This window comes from Equus asinus, chromosome 21 (assembly GCF_041296235.1).
Source record: "Equus asinus isolate D_3611 breed Donkey chromosome 21, EquAss-T2T_v2, whole genome shotgun sequence".
NCBI classification, from domain to species: Eukaryota; Metazoa; Chordata; class Mammalia; order Perissodactyla; family Equidae; genus Equus; species Equus asinus.
Window position 1 is genome coordinate 58,818,832 of NC_091810.1, and position 26,224 is coordinate 58,845,055.

Sequence of the window (26,224 nt, forward strand, 5' to 3'; positions counted from 1 at the left end):
AATGTCAGTGCCTCCCTCAACAGGCTAGTGAAGAAGGCTGTGCGTGCTTGCGACAGCATCACACCCAACCACATGACAGCGCAGAGTCAGGACCAGGGAGTCAGGGAGGGCAGAGGGAACTGTGGAGCAACAGCGGCAGGAAGACATCACCATTTCTCACAGGCTTTTCTGGGGGCCAGTAAGCAGGTGTGATGAGCCAGTTAAGAAAGGAGAAGCCCGCAGCCAAGGGGTGAGACTCTGTGAGCTTCTACAGAGGTTCAGAGTAAGGCCTAAGGCAGGCCGACCTTGTTGACTATATAACTGAGGATGAAACAGGAAAGAGAGAACAAAGCCACTATCATCACCTAGGTACCAGACTGCGGGGGGGGGGGGGGGGGGCGCATGGTTTGTCCAAGAGAGACTGAACAACCAAGGGAAGATCCTGAAGGCAGCCTAGATGTTGGTGGAGGTGACTCCCAGGCTAATGGTGTGGACAAGCAATGCTCAGGGATCATGATGGAAATGCTAAGGCTCTTCTGCATTTGCTTTGCGAGAGAGATCATAAGACAGTCAAATGACAGCACCCCACAAAATGCAAGAACATGCTTCCACACAGAAACCACTAAGGCTGGGACCCGGGACGGGAGTGGATATATGGGTCATGAAAACACAAAGGCAAATAAAATCATGCAAGCAGTTGAGGAAATAGCCACGACCAATCATGAGGAGGAGAGAATATAAGCCTACCTCCACTGACACGGCCTGCCCTGGAGCCAGCTCAAACACCGAAGGCAGGATTCCAAAGGGAGGCTGCTCGACAAAGCTGACGCTTGCAACAGTCTTAAAGAAAAGCAGAAGATTACACAACACTGTGGGAGAAATTGTAAAATCTAGTGCTCAGATTACAAACGTCTCTCCTCCAAACATCCATTTTGCAATGTGAAGGATCTTAAGGATCATCCAGTCCCCCATTAATGAAGAAACTGAGGTTCCTTTGTTCAGCAAGACTTACTCAACCTTCACCGGGCGCCAGATGAGGTTCTGAAGGTCAAAGACGAGTAAGTCACAGAGCATCCCTAGAGAGCTGACAGCCGGTAGGAAGTACGAGGAATACCACTGACAACTGCTTCCAACACAAAGCAGGGCCTGTGAGAGAAGCCCTCACCCAGGAAGTGGGCTCCCAAAGCACAGTCCTTTCCCTACTACAGCACCCTGTGTGGCTGAGGCCAGCTTATGTGTCTGCCTCCGTCCCTGACCCACTCCTGGCTACAAGCTCCTGAGTCCAGGGCAGCTGCCATCTTTTCAGGAGAGCTGCAGCCCTGGTGCCTACACAGGAAGCCACTTAGCATGCCAGGGCCACAGACCCATGCCTATAAGACCCTGGCAGGTATCAGAAATGAGTACAACGTGTATCTTAGAACAACATGTGTCTCTGGATCTAGGGCTTCTTTTCTGGAGACACAGGTACAGAGAAACATCTCTACCATAACAAAAATCCCAGTGAGTGTGACGACTGGTGGTGTCCCCGCTTGGCTGCTGGGGGGTGCGGTGGGGCTGGGCGAACGGGAGATAACGTGCGCATGCCCTGCTGCCCACCTCCAGCCAGCAGGCCACAGCGAATCCTGGCCCGGGGCCACACATCTTCCAGTTTTTCAGAGAGACTGGAAATGCAGATTGTTCTGTGAAATCTCCCTATTTGTAAATGTTAGCTCAAAAAATGTTTTTAAGCACTGTGCCAAATAAACATGCCCACAGAATTCAGCCAAAGAGCCGCCAATTTGTGACCTTTGATATATTCAAACACTTGCTACAATAATGACCGAAGGATAGGATAAATGCAGTGACATTTGAGCCAGGCCTTGAAGGACAAGAGAAATGATACAACCGGCCCAGGGTCAAGCATAACTAGAACTATAGTGCTGGTCTCCATACGTACGGATTCTCATTTGAACTGTGGCAATTGGATAGAGAGGTTATAAATCCTGTTTTTCTTTGTGTTTCCACTCATAGGCACACTCCACTAAGTCCCTCACAGGCGTTATTTCCTTTGACGGATTTGCTCTTTTTCCAGGCAGCAATCTGTGATCACTCACCCTGAAACTTGACGGTGGCCAGCTCTTTTTAGGCATAATGCAGAACTTCCCAACACTGAAGCCCACATTTTTGCAGATGAATCTGGTTATCTTCATTCCCCCAATGAGGCAGTAACCACAGTCCAACACTGGTGACACTGCAGCCACAGGAAAAGACGGCCAAGAGAAATAACACATCACTCTGAATAGGCCCCACAGGCATTGTTCTCCTGCCATCCAGCCAGAGCTCAGAGCAGCCGTGGAAGGGCACAGGGCCCTGGCCCAGCACCCCGAGCAGAGAGGGAGAATGGGGATATGCCCTGACCCCTGCTCCCACATGGCAGCAGCATCATGGGACTCTATGCAGTCCCGGCTAGAGCGGCAGGAGTCAGTGCCCACTGTGGACACAGGCCTCAGCCAGGGCCACCTGGCATGGCTCTAGGGGTGGTGTTCAGAGTCTCAACTTCCAGCTGAAGGGCTTGTAAATGAGGGAGCCAAAGCCAGCTTTCGCAAAGAAGCCACTCCCACAGCCACAGAGGTGACACTCGCTGAGGGCTCCAGGCACTCCTTCCCTGCCTCAGTAAGGCACAGGCCCACTCAGGGGTGTCCATAAGCCTACAAAGCCTATGCTGGGGTTAACTGGACTGCTGGCCTCCTCCCCTGACGTGTGTAATTCAGAGTCAGCCACCACTGAAAAGCAGGACAATCGGAGCCTGACACTGTGGAAGACTGTGTGGGAGCTGCTAGCAGGTCCCTCCTCAGGACCCAGAAGCCCCCACCCAAGAGGATCAAGCTATGCGCTGCCACAAAGGGGCCCTGAGAGCAGGCAGTCCTTATAGGGACTCATCAATCCTAAGTGAATCCCGGGGAAGGCAGAGTGCATACTCACACGTCAGCACTGGGGGCGGCCTCCGGGCCTGCAGGGGGATCAGGAGTGTGTGGGCTGACTGGGTCTCTACCAAAATAAAATCATCAAAATCCCCAAGGCAGTCGGGCAAAAACTGGACAGTGTACTGGCAGGTCATTCCAGGAGCCACCATTCCACCTTTTCCTGGGAACATCCCTGCATGTGACAGGGGACAAATGAGGATCTTGGGAGCAGTAAGTCACCAGGGCTTGGGCTCAAGTGCTGTAGCAACCAGAGGGCATGGGTGGACCCCACTACAGCTGGCTCTACGCGTAAGTGCCTTCTGGGCTAAGGCCGTGCCGATGGCAGAACTGCCAGGGTATGCGAGGGAGCAGGTTGTGAGGGCAGGGACTCCAGATAAAAATACCAGGGCCCGGGGAGGGGGGTGATATGGTTGATCTGGAACAGTTAGTGGGGGGACCATGCCTGGCCCTACGGCTTAGAATTTATTTTGTGGGCAGCAGAGAGCAATTTGAGATTTCAGAGCAGGGAGACATGACCAGAGTTGCTCTTGAGAAAAACACCGTGTCATGGAAGCAGGAAGGCTGCCTGGGAAGCCACTGCAATGGTTTAAGTGAGGAATGAGGAGGGCCTGACTGAGGGCAGTGACAGCGCACAGGGTGAGGAGATGGTAGAAGCAGAGCCTGGAGGGAGGTGATGGAGAAAGGAGCCGTGTGGACTGGAGACTTCACTGGGAGGGTGAGCAGGCAGGCTGCCACACAGCATGCGGGGCCTCCAGGGACCGCTGAGGGAAGTGTGGGCTGGAGCTCAGGACACAGACGCAGGAGTCGGTTGAGGGCCAGGATGGCCTGTAACCAGGAGCAAGCCCAACACACGATTCTGAGGCCGTCCAGACAACGGCTACGCTGAGCTCACCCAATCCCAGAGCAAAGTACGGAGTGGACGGCGGGAGGACGCGCAGGTAGCGGCTGGTCGCGGTGGTGTTCTGCAGCGAGATTACCATCTGTTTAAAGGCAAAGGTGAGCTCTTTTAGACAGAACGTGTACAGATGAATGATATGAGGTCTGGGATTTCCTAGTACTATGGGAAGTGGGTAGGGGTATAAATGAAATGCTCGGCCACATGTTGGTAACCATTGAGCTGGGTGATGGGTACGTGGGGATTCATTACGCTATTCTATCCACTTTTGTTTGCTTTTGGAAAAAATAAAATACCAGGTGAACATGAAGGTGGGAGTAGATCTGACCTATTTGTTGTCCTGTTTAAAATAACAGCTACTGTTTATTGAGCAGCTGCTGTGTGCCTCCTCAACCTCGCAACAGCCAGGAAAGGTAGGAACTATCTCTATTTTACACTGAAGAAACTGAAATTCGAAAAGGCTCCTGAACTGGTAAGTAACAGTGTTGAGATCTGAGCCCAGGACATCTGGCTGCAAAGTTCTGCCCACCTCCCATCTCACTGTCTTCTTCTCCACATATCCCTTTGGGCCACTTCTTCCCATGGGCCCAGTCCAGGGGTGGTTGGGTACCTGTATGCTAGGGTTGTAATTGGGCCTCTTTGCATCACCCAAGCCATTCAGCCCCTATTAAACCCTGCCTTCCCTTCTCTATCCCTCAGACTAGGAGACTCCTAAGAGCAAGGCCTGGAACTCACACCTTGCCAACCCCCACCAGCACTATGCACGAGGCCTAGCACAGAAGAGGAGCTCGATACATATACACACCTTTTGCTTCTCTTTTGTGAAATATTACACTGGGAAAAAATGTATAAATTATAATATGACAAAAGCCATGTTTCCACCACCCAGGTTAAGACAAAAACATTAAAAGTATAGATGAAGCCTTACCCCAGCCCTCCACCAGATAACAGCTACATAAATTTGAAGTATGGTTTCACACTTTTATTCATAGGTATGCATTCCTAAATCAACATCTAAGTCCATTTTTGGCCAGCACAACATATTGACCAATTCACCTGTGAACTAGATCAAGCATGGAGAGACCTGTGTTATGGTTTTAATTTTCATTTCTGTTACTAATGAGGATGAGCATCTTTTCATATGTTTATTTGTATTTGGGTTTCCTCTTATGTGAGTTCTGTGTCTGTTCATATCCTTTTACCATTTTTCCATTGTGTACTTTGTCTTCTTCTTAGTGATTTGTAGGAGCTCTCTATATATTCCAGGTATTAATTATTGATAAGGTATATGTTATAAACATCTTTAAGTTTATAACTTGTATAATCTTTTGATGTTTCTAAGATTTTGACAGTTTCTAAGATTTTAATACAAAATTTATCAATCTTTTATGGTTTGTGCTTCAGTTTTATGAAATCTTTATATATCTCCTATATTTTGTTCTTAAAATTTTCTTCTTTTACCTTGAGATCTTTCCTGTAAAGTATTTTGTTTGGAGTATGGAGTGAGGTAGGGATTAAATTATTTTCCATACGGCAAGGATACTCAAGTCAGTTTTGTCTCTTTAGGTCTGCACATGTGTATCAAAAAGCCCTAGCAAGAACATGTGCTGTTCCCTCTACCAGCCTGCTGTTCTCTCAAACACAGTGCTAGCTGCAGCCCCTGCTATCATTACAGATCCAGGTGTTCATGGCAGCAGCTGCTCCTCATGTCCACTGAGGCATGCCTCAAGAGAGCCTTGCTCCCAGCCACACAAAGCAAACCTCTGACCAACAAAAGGCAAGAGCCAGTAGTTTATATGGCTTCTTAGGGAAAGGCTCACAGGACGAAACAATCAACTGCACTTAATGGTGGTCAGCTCAATATTATATTCTTGCACTGGCTCTCCCTTCTTCCAGCCCCTTTCCTCACTCCTCCCTATATTGTAAGTGATAGCCCATAATCTCACACCTCAGACTCTGCTTTACGGGAAACTCAGGCTATGAAAGTTGGCATCAGAGGATCCTAAAACAGCAGACTCCAGATGAGATTCTGGAGCTGGCTTTCTCACCAATCAGGTGGCAATAAGAAATCCAGCTGGAGGGAAGTAGGGTGTGATGACCCTAGTATGCAGTGGCATCACAATTACTAGGGCTTTCACCCACAGTCAACTGAAATGTGGTGTAGGTGGAGCTCAGGCGTTGAAACATGTGGTAGCTATGGTGGTTGCAAGGTCTGGGGCTGCGATAATTATAAGGATTGTGGAGTGGGCTGGCTTTCCTTAGCAGCACTGGAAGCCTTGGAGGAAAAAATGATAGGCTTAGACCAGCCAACTGCCAACTCAAGGCCCGCTGTGAAGACATTCCTTGCATTCCTGGGTTACACACAATTTGCTCCTGGTATGTGTGTGTGTTTCTTCTTGCTTGATTTGGTTTGCTGTTTTTTACCTAGTATTGCTACTCGTATGTTCCTTTTTTTTCCAAATGTCTCTTAATTTACCAAAATATATGAAACACATAAACCCCCTGGCTTACAAGGCCCAGGTCTCTATTCCCACCAAAAGTCTTCAGACCACAGCTCTCCCAGCCTGTGTCGCATTCTGCTCCCTATCTCAGGACAGGGCAACTCTCTCGAAGCTCCAAAAGGCTGCGGAGTGCCCGGTGTATCTGTGTTCTCAAGCAAGACTGGCTTATGTTTTTCATTTTCATAGTTCCTCATCTGGCTTTGGTGTCAAGGTGACATTAGGCTCTGTCTTAGTCCATTTGGACTGCTCTACAAAATAGCATGAACTGAGTGGCTTACGAACAACATAGATTTTTCTCACAGTTCTGGAGGCTGGAAAATCCAAGATCAAGGCCCCAGCATGGTTGTGTTTTGGTGAGGGCCCTCTGATTCATCGCTGGTGCCTCCTCACTATGTCCTCAAGTGGTGGAAGGGGCAAGGGATCTTTCTGGAGTTTTATAAAGGCAGTAATCCCATTCCTGAAGGCTCCACCTCAGGACCTTAGCCCCTCCCAAAGGCCCCAACTTCTAATACCATCATCTTTGAGGGTTCGGATTTCAACATATGAATGAGTGGGCAACATAAACATTCACACCATAGCAAACTCACTACCTAAAAATCAGGATCCATTCCCTCTTTTTCTACTCTCTGAAAAAGTTCAGATACAATAGGGCTTAGCTTGAATGTTTGGCGGTATATACCTACATAGCTAAGCCTGGAGTATATTTTTGGAGAAAGTTGGGGGTTTTTTATAAAGTTATTTTCATCAAAGTTGGACAGCCACATAAAGAGTCAAAGAGTTCTACAAGGTTTTGAAACTAGAAATCCTGCCCTCTTCCCTGCACTCCCACCCCTGCCAGGTCCCACTCCTCAAAGGCAAACACGTTTTCCTCCTTTAGCTGATTATTTCGGAATTTACTTTCAGGTCTCCAAATAGCATGCCTTTTTTTTCTTTCAATTTTAGGCATTAATTATGGATGGATGATATGGATATTCTTTCTTCTCCCATATCCAAGTCACCCCGTGACATGCCCTTCCTCTCCCCCATTTTCCCACTAGAAGTTATATCCTGTCACTGGTTAGACCAGTAATTAATGTCTACATTATTATTACTATGTAGATGCTATTCACAGCTGAGCAAGAAGTGATTCCTTTCTTTCTCTTATACAATTTTTGTTTTTCCTGGAGTTAACAATCAACTAATTATTTTGCTTGCTATATACTTATCAATAATTCACTCTCTCTCTACTGCTCTACAAATCTCTTCCCAAGGTGTCCAGACATATCAGAGACTCTTATCAAAGTCACCCTCACAAATAAACCTCTCCTAGAGCCTTCTGACCTCTTCCAGTCTGGGCTGGTTGCCTGCAACACTTATTGCTAACTATAATCCAGGACAGCCCCTGCATCAGATTTAAGATACATCCACAAGTTCTTTGACACTCCTCCCATTGAGAGGTGAGGTCTATGTATCGTCCCCTGAGATCTGGGCCAACCTTAGTGACTCACCTGTAACCTAGAGCACGCAGAGGAAGCAGTGCCGTGTAACCTCCAAGGTGAGGTCATCAACAGCAAGGCAACCTCCATCTGGCTTGCTAGAATACTCACTCAGAAGTTCTGATACTCACCTTTAGCTGCCATGTGCAGTCTGATTACCCTGAGGCAGCCATTCTGCAAGGAGGCCCAGGCCACATGGAGGAGCCACGTACAGGTGCTCTGGTAGACAGCCTCAGCTGTCTACTGACACCCAGCATCAACTACCATGTGAGTGAGAATGCCTCAGATAATCCCAGCACCCAACTTTCAAGCCAGCCCTAGGCATTGGCTTTTACCAGCTTTGGACTCAAACATTGTGGAACAAGCCATTCCCATTGTGCCCTGTCTGAATTTCAAATCCAAAGCATCTGTAAGCATAATAAAGGGTTGTTTTAAGTTGCTAAGCTTTGGGGAATTTGCTTTGCAGCAACAGTAACTAGAAAACTCAACCATTATTAACCTGGGGATTTCCTTCTCCTCTCTCGGATGTTGGATCTCTCCTTTCCCACGTACCATGCCTTCCTCTTCCTTGGATTACACACTTCTATTAGGGGAGCAAGTTCCCTAGGAGTTTCCTGAGAAAGGGTACATGGGACATAAATGTTTAAAGACTTCGGAAATTTGAAAATGTTTTTATCCTTAAACGTTACAGTTTAGCTAGGTAAATAACTGTTATGTACACAGTCACATGCCCAAAATATGCAAGGTGTTTTTCTAAGGGACATCACTAGATATAATTAAATTTATATAATAGACTGCAGCAGATTATATTTTTCCTTTGGGGAGGCTTGCCCTGGGGAAACCAGCTACTGTGATCTGAGGAAGGGAAGGGAACTAGCTGATGTGGAAAAGCCTTAGGGAGAGGCCCACCAGGAAAGGAACTGAGGTCTGAGCTGAAAGCCAGTATCAGGGACTGGCCCAGTGGTGCAGCGGTTAAGTTCACACATTCTGCTTTGGCAGCCAGGGGTTCGTCGGTTCGGATCCCGGGTGCGACCCATGCACCGCTGCTCAAGCCACACTGTGGCAGGCGTCCCACATATAGAATAGAGGAAGATGGGCATGGTGGTAGCTCAGAGCCAATCTTCCTCAGCAAAAAGAGGAGGATTGGTGGCAGATGTTAGCTCAGGGCTAATCTTCCTCAAAAAAAGAAAAAACAAAGTTAAAAAAAAAAAAAGAAAGCCAGCATCAACCACCAGACCTGTGAGTGAATGAGACTTCAGATACTTCTGGCCCGCAGTCTTCTGGCTGAGACTCCAGACATTACAGAGCAGAGATAAATTGCCCCTGCTGTGTCCTATCTGATCAGTGGTTTGTTTTACACCACTAAGTCCTGGGGCAACTTGTTACATAGTTATAGCAACTGGAACACGGAATACATTAAAAGACACAGCAGTGAAAGCTGCCCTAAAAACCATGCCAGAAAGGACCATTTCAAGTATTTGTTTTTTTCTATCAAGTACTTTTAACCACAAACGCTATTCTTAAGCTCCAGAACATAATACATGTGGGATATACACCTCCCACTTTATAAATGCCTGGAATCCCGCAACTGGACGTCCAGTCACCATGGAGGGAACTGACCCTGAGGCTCACTAAAAAGCCACTAGATGCAGAGACTTCCAGAAGTAGAATTTTATCCCAAGATTCTTCAGATGACTGGGGGAGAAGGGAGCTATAAGCATGGAATGGGAGGAAGCACTGTGGAATTAACTGTAATTAGAGGTGAAGTCGTGATTTTAAACACATACGTACCTGTGTATGGATATGTGTGTGTATGCGTGTACACACATGTGTATGCAGATATACGCACATATACGAGTGGACCCATGGAACTGCTATTTTTCTCTAGCTCTGTCCATTGAAAGCACCTAGAAGTGAAGATACCCTGGATACCCTGAAAATAGCACCTCTAGTGCTTAGATCTTGGTTTCTAAACACCATGTGCCACTAAAAGGAACCAGGGAGTCTTAGAAACTGACTCCAGAACTGGAACAAAGAGAGCACAAGATGAACCTGAAACATCTTGTAATGCCAGATTGTAAGGTAGTACTCAAAAAAAATGCTAGGTTGTGTCAAAAGAACACAGGAGACAACCTGGAAGGCTTCCGCTGGACAAATCTGGGATAATTTCAGAAGCAAAAGGAATATTGACTTTAAATGAAATAACTCATTTTAGGCTAGACTAACACAACGTCATTATCTACAATGATTCTTAATGGATGTGTGCTTGAATATCGGCCAAGAAAATGAACTCTATACAACAGCCAATAGATTTTACAGTACCTGGGTACACATTTTGAAAAAGATGAATCAATCAAGGGGAAGAAAACCAACTACTTCACTAAAATTGACTAAACTGATCTTTCAGATGTAGTCTGTCGATTAGATCTACACCGAGCAAAAAACTGGATATAAAATAGCTCCCAAGTGTTTCTTACAATATTTATCATTACCCTCCTATATTTCGTTCTCCTCCACTGTTTGATATTCAGGTGTTTAAATGTTGCTATATTCTGCCAATATCAAATTGACATGCAATAATCATTCTGCATCAGAGACTAAAGCCCTTATGGTTAAATCCTCTCCTTTGCGAACTTTTGACCAAAATGGGGGGAGCTGAGAAATTTTCATGAGGGAAATGGTTCAGATATGGACTAAGACAGAGGTACTAACAAAGGACACTGGAAGACACAGTATGTCACATATATTCCATAATTAATTTTGCAAGGTTTTCTGGAAAATTCACTTTTAAAAATGCTGAAATTGTTTTCACACCCTTATTCTGCCTGCTTAAGGACAGACTGCCCAACTTCCCTCTTTGCTATCCCCAAACTACGCAAACAAGATTCACTGTTCCCAGACTAAAATTTTTTTCTCTCCTCTCTGTTACAAATTCTGTTTTTGCCTTTGTTCACTGACAACAGTGTATTGACGATTACTCCTCAAATGAGCCTGCAGATAACTAATTCCTCTGAATTATTCTCTGACAACATCTGTTAATAAATCTTCCAATCCATGAATATAGCATATTCCGCAGCATGCTGGTAAATGTTTAACAACTAACTTGGGGGTAGGGAGAGCCCTGATTTGATAGTGTTTGCAGATTTCTGTGGTGTAAAGACTCCCATTATGGTTGATTTCAAGACACTAATGTAACATCACTGAACACAGAGTTTGGAAGAGATGTGCATGGTCAGCTCTCAAGAGCTAATACAACCTGGCTCCAGCATACCACTGGGTATATCTATTCATCTATTTGGGTCTCCTTTAATCTTTTTCAATTATATTTTTAGTTTTCTGTCAAAGTATTGCACATATTTATTTAAATTTATTCCTAAATTTGATTTTTTTAAATGCACTGTAAATAGTATCATGTTTTAAATTTATTTTATAATAGTTTGCCGTGGCACAAGGAATAAAATTGGTTTTCGTATACTGACTTCACGTGAAGACTTTTAATAAATTCACCTGTTAATTCCAATAAGTTATCTGTAGGTTCATTTAGGTTTCTAGATACACAATCATGTCATCTGTGAATAATGTTTTATTTTTGTAGATACCTTTTATCAAATTATGAAAGGTTTATTCTATTCCTAGTTTACTAAGAGTTTTGAAAAAATTATGAGATAGTGAATTTTGTCTGCATCTATTGAAGATAATTATGAGTTCTCTCCCTTACTGTGTTAATGTGGGAAATTATATTGATTGCTTTTCAAATGTTAAACTAACTTCGCACTGCTAGAGCAAATCAACTTGGTTGTGAGGTTTATCATTTTTACATAAAGCTGAATCAGTCTGCTAATGTTTTGTTAGGAATTCCAAAGTTCTGTTCATGGCAAAGTTTAGCCTTTCTTATAATAATTCTTTTCAGGTTTTGGTATCAAGGTTATGCTTGTCTCACAAAACAAGTTGGGTTGTATTTCCTTTTTTTCCATTATCTACAGAGTTTGCAAAAGATTGTTGCATTTCTTCCTTATATGTTAGAAAGAATTCACTGGTGAATTCATCAGGGCTGGAAATTTTATTTGTGGAAAGGTTTCTTTGCAGTTGTTTATTTAAACAGCTATATGGAGATATAATTCACATGCCACACAACGCACCCGTTTCAAGTGTTTAATACAATGGTTTTAGCATATTCACAGAGTTGTGCAACCATCACCATAATTTAATTTTAGAACATTACGAGAAGGATTTAAATTACAGATTCAATGTCATAACATATGATTGTTCTGGTGTTTTATTTCTTCTTGTATCTGTTTTGTAAATTGTATTTTCCTGAAAATTTGTCTATTTCATCTACATTTTCAAATTTATGGACATAAAGTTGTTCATAAACCTCTTGTTATCTTTCTAAAGTCCGCTGGATCTATAATGATGTTTTCTTTTCCCCTGATATTGGTAAATTTGTACTTTCTTTTCTTTTTGATCAGTTTTGCTAGGGATTTATTGATTTTATTAATCTTTTCAAAGAATTAACTTTCGGCTTTGCTGATCCCATTGCATATTTGTTTTGTATTTCAATAAAATTTGTTCTTGTTTTTATTATTTTCTTCCTTCCACTTTCTTTGGGGCTTAATTTGCTATTCTTTTCCAATTTTTGAGACATATACCTAGATAATTAATTTTCAGACTATTTCTTTTCTAACATGTGAATATAAGTCTACACATTTTCCTCTAAGCATGGCTTTAGCTGCATCCAACAAACTTTGATGTGTCATTTAAAAATGATCATTCATTATTTTCTAATTTCCACTATGACTTCTTCGACTCATGAGTTTAGTAACGAGTTGCTTAAATTACATATTTAAGGAGCTTCTAAATATATTCTTGTTATTGGTTTTGATATAAAGTCCACCAGGTTTGAACTCTGTATGCTTTTAGTCCTTTAAAATTTTTTTATAATTGCCTTATGACCTACCACATAGACAATGTGGTAAGTGTTTCACGTGCAGTTTTAAAAGAAAATGTATATTGCAATTGCTAGGTATACTGCTATACATAACTCCATTAGATACACTTTGTTAATTATACTGTTCAATTCTTCTATATCCTTACTGATTTTTTTTTTGTCTATCTGCTCTTTACATTTGAGAGAAAAATGTTAAAATCTCCTACATGTTTATTATCATATCTGTTTTTCTTCTAGTCTTGCAAAATTTTCAGGCTAAATCATTAGTGTATACCAATTTTAAGTACTACCTTTTAGATGAAATTTTTTTAACCTTTGATCAGTATGAAATGTCTTCTCCCTCCCTCCCTTCCTTTCTTTTCTTCTTACTACTAATGCTTCTTGCCATAGAGTCTACTCTCCCCGATAGTATAGCCACATGCGTTTCCTTTCGCTTCAGGTTTGTCTGCTATATCTTTCCCCATCCTTATATGTTCAAACTTTTTGTATCTTTACTTTTAAGGTTATCTCATATAAGCAGTGTTTAGTTGGTTTTTGGTTTTCCACTCAGTCTGATGATCCTTCTGAGTACTTAGTCCATTTACATGTCATGTAATTACGATAATTTTGGGTTTAAATCTACCATCTTTTTATTTTCTATTCACACTAGCAGTCATGTTCCTTTTTCTCTTTCTTGCCTGCCATTAGATTAATCAAGTACTTTTTAAAATCCATTTCCCCATCTATTAGCTTGTTACTTTTGTATTATTTTACTTGTCAAATAATGATTAGCTCAGAGGTTACAACAAGCATCCCTGAATTATTAAAGTTGTCCTAGAAATTAGCACCTATACACTTCCAAGATGATCCAAGGATCTTAGAACACTTTAAATCTACTTACCCCTTCCACTTATGGGGTACACTTGTCATGTCTTTAATTCTACATATATTTTAAATAACACATATTATTATTATAACTACATTATTATAGTTACTTTATATTTAATATTAATTTACTTTCCTCCACAAACGTACCCTACTGTTGCTTTTCATCCCTTCTTGCATTTCTCTGCTTCTATATGGTATCATTTTCTTCTGACTAAAGAATTCCTTTGGTGCAGGTCTTCTGGTAATGAATTATTATCTGGTAATGAATTACCAGTTTTTGTTTGTTGAAAATGTCTTCATTTTATCTTCATTTTTGAAGAATATTTTCACCAGGTTTAGAATTCTAGATTGAAAGTTATTTTCTTTCATCACTTTGAAGCTTCCATTCCAATAGTTTCTAGCTTCTTTTATTTCCATTAGAAGGTGGTGGGTCTTCTTTCTCTAAATGCTTTAAGTTTTTCTCCCCACTTTGGTTGAGCAGAATTTTACTATCATGTGCCTGGGTATGTTTTTATTTTATTTTATTCTTCTTCTGATTGTTAGTGCTTACTCTGTGGCTTGATGTCTTCACTACCTGTGGATCATTCTCATACATTATTTTTTCCCAAACTGGTTCTGTGCCATTCTCTCTCTCTCTCCTCTCTTTCTGGGACTTCAGTTACACAACAGACCTGTTTACTATGTCCCACATTTTAAAATTCTATTTTGTGTAATTTTTCATCCTTTTCTTTATGCTTTAATCTGGATAATTTCTACTGACCTATCTGCAAGTCTTCTCTTCATCTGTCTAATTTGCTACTAAGCCTTTCTAGTGAGTACTTAGTTTCAGTTCTAGAATTTTCATTTTTTGTATATTCCTGTTCTTTCAGGTTATCTAGTTACAATACTGCCATAGCTGGAAGTCTCCCCAATACACACACACACACACACACACACACACGGAGATATATATTTTTTTTCTTGAGGAAGATTCACCCTGAGCTAACATCTGTTGCCAATCATCCTCTTTTTTCGCTTGAGGAAGATTAGCCCTGAGCTAACATCTGTGCCAATCTTCCTCTACTTTATTTGTGGGTCACCACCATAGCATGGCTGTCAAGTGGTGTAGGTCCATGCCAGGGATCTGAACCTGCAAACCCAGGCGGCCGAAACAGAGTGTGCTGAACTTAACCACTATGCCTTGGGGCCTGCCCTGCCAATACACACATATTTTTAATGCTTTATATTGAGATAATAATAGATTTATAAGAGTTCCAAAAATAATCCAGAGAGTTCCCATATACTCCTCATGCAGCTTCCCCGTATGTTAACATCTTACATAACAATAGAACAATGATCAAAACTGAGAAATTAAGCTTGGGACAATATATTAAATAAACCATGTGGGCTTTTCCAGTTTGTCCAGTAACATCCTTTTCCCATTCCTGGATCCAATCTAGGATCTGAAATTGCATTAGGTTGTCATGTCTTCTTAGTCTCCTCCAATCTGTGACAGTTCCTCAATCTTGCTGTCTATGACCTTGAGCCTTTTAAAGAGTACTGGTCAGTTAATGTGTAGAATGCCCTTCTAGAATGTCCTTCAATTTGGGTTTGCCTGAAGTTTACTCATGATTAGATTGAAGTTATACATTATTTGCAAGGGCACAAAAGTGATGTGCCCTTCTCAGTATTTCATAGCAGGGGTATATGATATTGACCTGTCGTCTTAGTGGTGTTGTTAACCTTAATCACCTGGTTAAAGTGGTGTCTGCCAAGATTCTCCATGCTACAGTTACTATTTTTCCTTTGTAATTACTAAACACTCGGGGAGAGACTATGCAATTATCCGTTTCTGCTTAAAATTTTACCCACTAATTTTAGCATCTATTGTTATATCTTACCTGCAGACTTGATTAGTGTGATATCTAACAATGATCTCTTATTTCTCTCATTCTTTCTATATTATTAATTAGAATTCTTCTGTAACAAAGAGTTGTCCCTTCTTCCCCACTTATTTATTCAGATATTTACTCATATCACTATGGACTCATGAATATTTATTTTATTCTTTGGGTTACAATCAAATACCATTACTATCTATTTTGCTGCTTGAATTGTTCCAACTTTGGCCATTGGGAGCTGTGTCCTTTTGACATTCCCCTCCCCATCTCTCTCTCTCTTTTCAGCACTTCCTTACCTTCTGGCACCATTAGATGCTCTAGTTCATCTTATATTTTCCCAGCCTCAACCCTAGAATCAACCAGCTTTCCAAGGAGCCCTGGTTCCTTTTGTTGGAGAACAGTACTTAGCAACTTAGATCTGCTACTGGGTATCACTATTTCCCTCCCTCTCAGTGCATACAAGTAGGAAATCTATGCAAGTGCACGAATCTACACATTGGCATACATCTGTATTTATTCTTGTATCTATCCATCTGTGTGTATGTGTAATACACACACATACACACATATTTTTAACCCATGAATCCATATTTATACCTCCAACTACAATCTAGCACCATGAAGTTCATTCTAGCATTCCCCTTTTCCTTATTGTAACTTCTTTCTACAACAGTGAAAACATAATTCTTATTAATATATTTTTTTAATTTAAAAGGCTTCATCAATATCAATACAAGTTTATAGAAAAAATGATACCGTAAATCCTTCCCTGAAACTATGTATGATTCTCTGTGCACCATGGGTGGCTTCTTACAGTCATATGTACTCAATTTTACAAAGTCATAATCATTACATTGTACTTTGTTTAATTTTAATATTATTTTACATATACTTCCCTATATATATTTTAACATTTCTTATGTTTAGGAACCTTCTAAAAGAATAAATACCTTACTAATCCATTTGTGAGCTGTCATTCACCAACTTACCAAAACTCCTTGGGAAGTCATATATATATATACACACACACACGCATACACACACACACACATATATGTGTATATACACACACACACGTATATATATATATATATATATATATATATTTTTTTTTTGTAGAATATGGCACCTTTCATTTGTTCTTGATTTACCTCATCAGGATAGGTAAGGCTGAGAGGTAGACCCATATAATCAAGCATTTGCATAATTCAGTCAGCACATATTTAGTGAGGACCTACAATATGCCAGATACTGACAGTAAAATGATAACACAAACCCAGAAATAATTCTTGGCCTTGTTGACCTTATGGTCTAGTGGGAAAGATAAATATAAAATTGTGCCACAAAAGAGCAAATGGTACAAAAAGAGCCTGCCTTGAGACATTTAATCCAGTCAGGAAAGGTCAGGGTGATTTTTCAGAGAAGTGACAACTAAGCAAGAGGAAAGGGCTGAGCAGGAGGAAGCTAGGCACAGATGGGAGACTGTTTCATGCAGGCTGTGTGTGCCTCACCCACAGGCTTTCACAGACGGCACCTTCAAGTCCTGCAGATAAATAGCTTTCAGATGTCCCTGGGCAGCTCTCCCTGTGCCCCATTCTGCTCCCCGAATGAAATTATTTTAGCTCCCTTTCTCTGAGTCCTTGCCAGCTTCTCCAACTGTCTTTGAAATGTGATAGCCAGACACAGACATCCAAAAGAGAACACATAACTGTTAAGTTCAAGAAGTAAAAAAAATGCTTTCCTTAGCATATAGGACTGACATATTCGTCTGCCTGTGCCATGGGTGGTTGAGAGTTCCTAAGGAGTTATGGATTGGCAAATGCTCTTTAAACTGAAAAGTGCAATCCACATGCGTGTGAAGGGAGCGCCATCATTAGGCCTAGCTGTTTGCACCTGGTGAGCAGAGTTGGCAGCTGCTTAGCTTGGTCTTGATCTGATTCCTCAGGATGGTGGGAGGCTAGCATTAAGAAGGAAGCTGGGAAAAAAGAACGGCGAAAGTCTCCATATACTGTTCTTGGGGGATTCGCTGGATATACTGTTAAGTGAAACCAGCAAGGAATAGAGGACAGTAAGAAGGAGAGGGGGTTCAAATATATCTACATACTTGCTTATGAGTCCAAAAAGAAACAATGGAAGAACCCAAAGTAATAGAAATAGTTATCTGTAGGAGTAAGGAGAGTACAATGAAGAGGGGACAGGAATAGAAGTTAAAGTTTACTAAAACAGAAAATCACAGCTAATAAATGCAGGAGGAGTAATAGAATTAGAAATCACCATTTTGTAACTCCTAATTTAAAAGAAATAGATCTAGGCAACAATCATCTGGGGCTACTAAAACCATCATCAAATAAAAGGTTGATCAGAATTTTATAAATGAGGAATCAGGCTCACAACACCTGAAGCCATTCATCACTGATAACGGGAAAACCAGAGATCAAGCTCCTCCCGATGGGATGCAAGAAATACACGGCACCACCAAAGTATGCTTGCCAAAAGAAACTGAACATGAATCGAATCAAATGCCTATATATAACTACAAGTTTATAGAAAATAAGATAAAGGAACATGTTTAATGTCACCACAATAATGCAATTAGCCAAATCCAGGATGTAAGAAACAGCAGTTTCTTCAACAAATAAATGGCATTTTCAAAAAGTAGGAAATGGAGGAAGATTACGAATTAAAGAATAAATAAGAGATATTTCAACCAAATGCAATGTTTGATTCCGATTCAATGAAACCAATTATAAATTGACTATTTCTTTTAACAAATGGAAGAAAATTAGACATGGATGGATATTAGTTGATATTAAGGAATCATTGTTAATATTGCTGGGTGTGATAATGCTTATTTTTTAAAAGTTCTTATCTGCTAGAGATACTGAAGTATTAACTGAAGAATGACCTGACATCTAGGCTTTCCCTTAAAATACTCCAGTGTATGCATGTGCACACAGACACGCACACAGAGAAGTGGTGGTGCTAACAGATGGAACTAGATTTGCAGAATGTAGATAACTACTGAAGCTGAGTGAGGGGCACCCAAGGGTTCGTTATAGTCTTGTCCCTAGTTTGGTGTATGGTTTTAAAATTCTATAATAAAGATTTTTTTAAAAAGGAAGCTGATGGAGTGGTATTGGTAAAGAAACAAGATTTTTTACCTCATAAACTGGCCCAATTTCATAATCTGTGAAAAACCCAATTGATGGCTTAGCTAGAAACACTGGAACATCATCACAACTGTGGGAGGCGGAGAGGGGGAGAAAGGCTGTTAGTTTCATCCAAGTGATGAAATGTTATATAATAATTGATTCACGTAAAATAAACACATCCAAGCCAAAGATATTCACAACATGTCATTTGTTGTGTTTTGTTGTTGCTGTTAAAGGTTATAAAATAATTTTACAGCATGAGCAGATATTTATGAAGATACTGTATGTAGCTGCATATTTCATTTCAATATGCACAGGAAAAACTCTGGAAGCTAAAACATTAATGTGTTAACTAGGTTTTTAATATAGGTGCTGTTTTTCTTTGCAAATATAGTCTTTTCTAATTTTTTTTAATAAAAATATCTTATTTGTCTAACAAAGAAACATTAAGCTTTAAGTCCATTGAAACTATGAACCCATGAAGCAACTCATTCCTTTCATAAAGACAATTTCTGAAATATAGCCAAGGCACTCTCTTAAAGAAAAAAATCACAATTCATAGTAATTATTTGTAATTAATCAAATTTTAAACATTTTTATGTTTAAGTTCATATTCCAAGACATATGAATCCAATGGAAGGAGCACATAGCTATAGAGATCTCTCCCGTTTGAACCAGACTATTCAGACATAAACAAAGAGTCAACACTAATCCTTATTCCTCAAGACCCTGGCAGGTCAGAAAAGTACAAACCCTGGACTCTGGAAAATGTCCAAAGGCCACCCCTGCTATGTTCTGATACTGACACCCTGCCCTCCAAAAATCTAGAATCCTCCATGAGCCAGACCAGACCCAGGACCTTCTGGGTTATACTCTAAAGGGTCAGATTTTCTGAGAATATGAGTCAGGCAAAGACACACCTCTGTCCCAGCTCTTCACTCTGGAATTCTCCTATTAGTGCTGGCTTCTTTGGAGGGAAGAGAAGAGATTTGCCTCCATGCGGAGTGTTAGGAGGGAAAAATCGAGGGTTTTTTAGGAAGCGGTTTCGACTCTCCATTCTGGCAAGCAGACGTCGCTCCCGTTCTCTCTGTGGCATACGTAAGTGGTTCATCCAGTTTTTATTCTTTGGTGGACTTGCTTTCTTTGAAACACAAAAAGGTAGAGAGTCAATGACAGGCAGAGGGACTGTGTGTGTTGACATCTTGGCCAACAGCATAACCCACACACAGGCGATACAACCTCTCCTCTCTTGTTTCGCTGTGGACCCATCACAATTTCTTGTGTCATCTACAACTCCTTCCTGCTCATCATCTCCCTGTCCCCACTGCCTACACACACCGCTGTGCACAGGCTTCAACACTAACCTTGGAAGTTTCTTTGGTCTTGAGTTTGGCCTTTAAAGATGAGTCCCATGTCAGGCTGTCCACAGTGTAGTCTAACTGGTCTTCAAATTTAGTGACTGTCTTCCTGCATGAAGCTTCAGACTCCTTGCTCAGCTCTTTCTTTGGGATGGAACGCTTCTCACAACTAATTGTCAGTTTTGCATATCCAGGGACAGAGGTGCCTATGGCACCAAGGAAACAAATTAAATGACCGTACCAAGGTGAGGAGGTGGATGTTTCTAAGATGACTAAATAAAAACACCAAAGCCACAATTAGCTTGATATTTTTTCCTAAACTTTCATATTTACTACACCAGATGTAATTGCTCTTAAGCACATAAATTACTCCTGGAACTTATTCTAAGGACTCAAGACTTAGGACTAGAGCATTTGTTCAGTTGTCAAACACGGTCAAAGAACATGAGCAGACCACTGTCACACACACACACACACATACCCCATATGTGAACACGCTTCTTAAAAAGTTCACATGAGGGATCAAAGTTTGTATTAGCTTTTTATATCTATAAGACCATCTCTAAAAGGTTAAATGAGAACATTCACTGCTAGCAAGAATGCAATGAAACTGGTACCACCACATATTTCTAAGCACAAGGCCTGGTAAATCCTCAATACATGTTAATTCCACCTTATTTATCTGCATGAGACAATGAGTTTCCCACTAAAGTACTAAGTGGCTTAATATCTCATGATCCCTGATTCTGCTACCTCTTTCTGGACTGACTTCTGTACGTGGCTGGGGCTGTCAGTGGAACCGTTTCCTCTTCGGCACCCTCAATTCTCTGGATCCCAATTCTTCCACCCCAAACACCTTTTCAACTCCAAAGCCCCAGAGATCATCAAAGAGTCCCACCAATGGGGGCTGCTCGTGAGCTTGTCTTCTAAGCCTGGCACCACAAGGCCATCCTGAAGCTTGGCCACAGGAGCCACACAGTGACTTTTCCTGATCCACACAGTGACTCTTCCAAAAACCTACCTCCCTGCTCAAGCCCACAACCCAGCCTTCCACCCCACTCATTCTCAGAAGATCTTGCTTCCCATATCACAGGAAATTGGCCCAATGTCACACACACATACACATCCTTCTCTGCCTGCCTACCCTACCTTCCCTCCAAATTCAAAAGATAAAAAGTCGTGCTTTTCCTGTATGGGGTATGGGAAAACCCAAAGGTCCACATCTGACTCCATGAGGAATTTGCTCCCTTGCCTATCAACGTCTTCAGACCCTCCCTCTCTTGGTTTATTCAACTACATTTCTAAACATTTTCACATCTCTTGGCACAGAGCAACTGACAAGAACATCATATTCCATGTTGAGGAGTTGAGACTTTTGTCTTGCAGTGTTAGGGAATTAGTAAGGAAGTGGCGTACTCAGATTTGACATTCCCCCTAGTCACTATCAAAATTTTTAAAAAGGGAAAAAAATATATGAATGAGGAAATAGCAGCAAAGGTGGCTGATGTGGTCTTGCTACTAAAGAACTTCTCTGGAATGATATCAGAGGCTCTAAGAATGTAAAGAAGCATTACCTTTAGGTGCAGAGCAAAACGGCACTGTATCGCTGTAGTAATCATCTGGGCAGATCAAATGATGTTTCTGCAGCAACTCATTATCCACACACCATCTGAAGACAGTCTTCACTACATAGAAGGGAACGAGGACAAAGGTGTTTCAAGCCAGGCTGACATTGAAGAACTTGTACCAGAACTTTTTCATCCTCCAAGCCTAAACATTCTAACAGAATTCTTTCTCAGAACCCTGTGGCAATTTTGAGATTTGAGAAACTAATCAGCAAGTGTTTACCAGCCACTTAAAAGAAGTCAACCTTTGGACAAGGCTGTGTTGTGGTATTATTTGAGCTAAAATACTGTCTCTCAAGGAGAAGTCTATAACATAATAGAATTAAGAGAAGTCTGGTAGATTGAACAAATGGCCCCAAATCTTCACCCTTCTCTGTATCCACGCCCTTTGCCATGTGACTTTGCAGTTCCTGCTACTAGACTCACAGGGCACTTCTCCACCCTTGACTTTGGCCACGTGACATGCTTTGGCCAATGAGACGTTAGCAGGGTGTGAAATATGTTGCACAGCAGAGCCGTCCCTCTATGCCTTTGCCATCATCATGAGAAGAGCTTTCCTGGCCCTGAAAGGAGCTCCTGCCTCTTCATCTTGGACCTTGGTATGAATCTATATGGAGCAGACCAGAGCCCAACTTGCCTCAAAAAGTCAAGTTCAGTTGGACCCACAGCTTGAAGTCTGTTTAACCAGCCAAGCTCAAGCCAGTGTAGATCAGCCAATCCCCAACTGACCCACTGACCAATGAAAGAGAAAATCTCACTTAATAGAGTGGGAAGTCACTCATTAATATCGTTGGCTGATGAGCCAAGAAACAGTAAAGATATTACTTAGAGGTATCCATAAGAATTAAAGCTAGAAATGGCCACTTTAAGCAAGTGGACTGAGGTTGGGAGAGATGAGGTAGAGGATTTTTTTTTTCAATAGACTTTATATTTTAGAGAGTTTTAGGTTTGTAGCAAAATTGAGCAGAAGGTACAGAGATTTCCCATATACCCACTATGCCCACACATGCATAGCCTCCCCCATTATCAACATCCCCCACCAGAGTAGTAGATTTGTTACAATTAACTATCCTGCATTGATACACCATTATCACCCAAAATGTGTAGTTTACAGCACAGTTCACTCTTGATGTCGTACACTCTATGGGTTTGGACAAATTTATAATGACATGGGTGGAGGCTTTTTATATGTCATTAGAAGCTTTTCTAAACTAATTTTTTTAAACCATGTATATTAATAATTTGATAAAAATTAAGGAATAAATAAGATGAATAGAAGACTTGGAAGTTTTCAAACTTGTTGCTTGCTCCATTAACCAATATGGTATCTTTAAATGGCCTTTCCCTTTGGAGGTTCCCTATAACCAAGGTTATAGGTGAAGAATACATGTTTCTCCCATCATATATGTTAATTTAGGAATTTTGAGGTTTGACCCAGTTATTTTAATAGTCAAGGTGTGAGGAGGAAAACAGAAATCACTCTATGTATATCATATACAAAGGGGTTGAATGTAGGGGATTATGGAATGGGAGAAAGAAGGTCAAGGAAGCCTTCATTAACAGCTTAAGCCAGCAGCACTGAGACAGAGGGTTCTCAAGAAATTATCTGGAAGCTGCTGTGAAACTCACAGCTCCTCCATCACCTGCCTGCTACCACTTCTTGTGAATAGCAGTCTCCCCTTCCAAAACACACCAAGGGCCTCTCATCAGTGACCTATCCTGGAACCGCTGAGGACAGGTACATTCTGGGAAATGCAGTCCCTGGCCTCTCTTTTGCAATACAGAGACCTCAGCAGGGAGTGGCAGCAATGCCAAGTTGACACAAACCAGCCCAGTTCCCAAGGACTTTGGAGATGGCCTATTTGAAATATTAAAAGATAAAACTTCCACACAAAGGGCAAAGGCCATGTGGGAAGGAGATGTGTCCTCTCTTCTGATACCATTCTCCCCACATCCTCCCCCAGGGTGTGGGCAGTTAGGTGTTATGTCTGCAGAAGCAGGGGGCAGTTCGTTTATCAGATCTTTGGAAAGTCTCTCTCCATGTCCAGCCTGGATTATGTACCAGGTGAGCCTTGGAAAACCCTGCACTGGTCTTGTGACCATCCTCCTCCACCTGGGAAGTGTGGGCTTCACAATGACCATAGGCTCCTGAGCGTGGCTTTGCAAGAGGCTGGCTGTTTCGTTTCCCAAAAGATAATGTGGACAATTTATCAGCAAGGGAAGGGAATGAAAGGACAAGATGTTTTGCAGAATTCTGATCTTTCTCCATCTGTCTGGAGAATTTACACAGATTTGCTACCTTGTGACATCTGTATTAGCAAATAGAAAGGCTGCCTCTGTGCCTCAAATGAGAAAAGTATCAGGGGGGGCCGGCCCCATGGCCGAGTGGTTAAGTTCACACGCTCTGCCTCAGTAGCCCAGGGTTTCACTGGTTTGAATCCTGGGTGCTGACATGGCAACGCTCATCAAGCCGTGCTGAGGCGGCATCCCACATGTCACAACCAGGAGGACCCACAACTAAAAATATACAACTATGTACCAGGGGGCTTTGGGGAGAAAAAGGAAAAATAAAACCTTTAAAAAGAGAAAGAAAAAGGTATCAGGGGCATGTCCTCACCATCAATCATCTAAGTTATAGAAGAGGTTCATGGGTCACCTTGCCCCGCCCTGAGAAACAGGAACCAGAGGGGTGTCCACGGATCTGCATTAAGGTCTCCACTTCTGCTACTTTTGAAATAAAAGAAACATTACCAGCAGAAGACTGAGAAACCAGGGCAGATAATGTCTGATTATAACAATATTATCGTGGGTAAAAAATAAAATGAAGGTCATTGAAAAACTCTCCCAACTGATGTTTGTTTCCCAGTTCTCAATATTTTATTTCATTTTCATTAAAAAAAAACCCACCACCCAAACAATTATTTGGTCTCCCCTAATCTCCAGCCAAAAGAATCCTACCAAAGACAGGGATAGTATCTCACTCCCAGGGCTCAGGGCATACCAGGCAACCAATACAACCTCCTGAGAATCTGCTACTAATAATCTCTGTCTAAATCTACAATTGAGGGAGGGGTCCTGGCAGCTATATGACTCTGCTTGGTGGAGGGGCAAGCAGGAGGAAAGAAGGAACCTGCGCTGAGTGTTCACCAGCTAACAGGATCTGAGCGTCTAAGGTGGCAGGCCTGACAAAGGATAGGGCCTCACGCCCAGAGCCATACCCTAAGGGAAGTCATCTACACCTCTGTGACACTGCGCCTGGTCAATGATCCTTCCTCCTCCTCCTGACTGAAGAAAGAGATGGGCTCTGACAGCAGACACACTCAAGTTCAAACATGGGTCCCAGCCCTTCTGAGCTGTGGGAATTTAGGGAAGTTTATTTGATTTTCTCTCTAAGCTTGGTTCTCATACCTGTAAAATGGAGAGAAAGCCTACCTCAGAAGGTCATTGCAAGGATTCAGTGGGATAACCTATGCAGCGCATCTCCCACAGCATCTGGTCCCTAGAAGTGTGATGGACCCCATAAGGGTAATGCCTTTCTGAGCCACTACATCTTCTGCTTTTCCCTCCCTCCAGGTCACAGATATGTCAGGTCTCCCAACCCTAAAAGCACTGTCCCTTCTGCCTCCTGCACTGGAAAATGATAATTTTCAGGGATGCAGGAGGATAGACCAAAGTCTTGGAGGAAATAAAAGGAACCAGGGCTTCTTGGAGAAATGGCTGATTCCAGGTCTGGGGCAATAAATACACAAGATGAACCTGGAACATGTGACCTTTCCCAAAATAAGGAATGTTATAAAAGACAACGGATGTTGCATCAAGAGAGTTAGGAGTCAAGCTGAAATGGCTCCAGGTGGCCAAAAATGGGACAACTTGAGCATCAATAAGGATAATAAATACAAGTGTAGTTATGTGTAGTTATGAAATCCATGAGTTCACAATGATACTATAAAAATGAACCAAACAAACCTCATTAGCGCCTTCAGAAGATGCTAGTGGAGCCAACCCATTATTTTAAAAACTGGCAAATAAGATGAAAGGATTAATTCTGTCCTTACCTTGGGGTAACCAAAGTAGTTGCTGAAATGTTTCTCTTTATAGAGGTACTCCAGTACCATTAGCATTTCATTATAATTTACGACCCCTAATGAAATAATAGATCCAGACAAAGGCTGCCAGCATCATAAAAAGAGAGACATCAGGGGCTGGCCCCATGGCCGAGTGGTTAAGTTCGCGTGCTCCGCTGCAGATGGTCCAGTGTTTCATCGGTTCGAATCCTGGGCGCGGACATGGCCCTGCTCATCAAACCACGCTGAGGCAGCGTTCCACGTGCCACAACTAGGAGGACCCACAACGAAGAACATACAACTATGTACTAGGGGGCTTTGGGGAGAAAAATAAAAAAAATAAAATCTTAAAAAAAAAAAAAAATAAATAAATAAATAAAAAGAGAGACGTCAGACATCGTGCACCTCTTGAAGGAAGCACACGGAATCAGAACCACCTGAAGTGGTCTTGCCCCTTTCCCCAAAAACCTGAACCTAAACCTCATGAAGTCTCTAGAACTAATTACTGGACTGCAGG

General features: G+C 41.9%; 1 protein-coding gene across 5 annotated transcripts in view; it reads right to left on the reverse strand.

Moving 5' to 3' along the window:
- DLEC1 (DLEC1 cilia and flagella associated protein) overlaps nucleotides 1–26,224 on the reverse strand; it is a 67,245-nt gene that overhangs the window by 31,287 nt on the left and 9,734 nt on the right. For all 5 annotated transcript variants that reach the window (XR_011496771.1, XR_011496772.1, XR_011496770.1 and 2 more), the window contains exons 3-10: nucleotides 21,593–21,703; nucleotides 20,025–20,224; nucleotides 19,581–19,801; nucleotides 18,670–18,748; nucleotides 3,835–3,922; nucleotides 2,941–3,114; nucleotides 2,073–2,209; nucleotides 727–819 (exon numbers count right to left, since the gene is read on the reverse strand). Coding sequence is in view for 2 of the 5 variants with exons in the window: in XM_014845764.3 (XP_014701250.1) it covers nucleotides 727–819; nucleotides 2,073–2,209; nucleotides 2,941–3,114; nucleotides 3,835–3,922; nucleotides 18,670–18,748; nucleotides 19,581–19,801; nucleotides 20,025–20,224; nucleotides 21,593–21,703 (1,103 nt within the window). In the remaining 3 variants the exon portion in view is untranslated. The remainder of the gene's footprint in view (nucleotides 1–726; nucleotides 820–2,072; nucleotides 2,210–2,940; nucleotides 3,115–3,834; nucleotides 3,923–18,669; nucleotides 18,749–19,580; nucleotides 19,802–20,024; nucleotides 20,225–21,592; nucleotides 21,704–26,224) is intronic.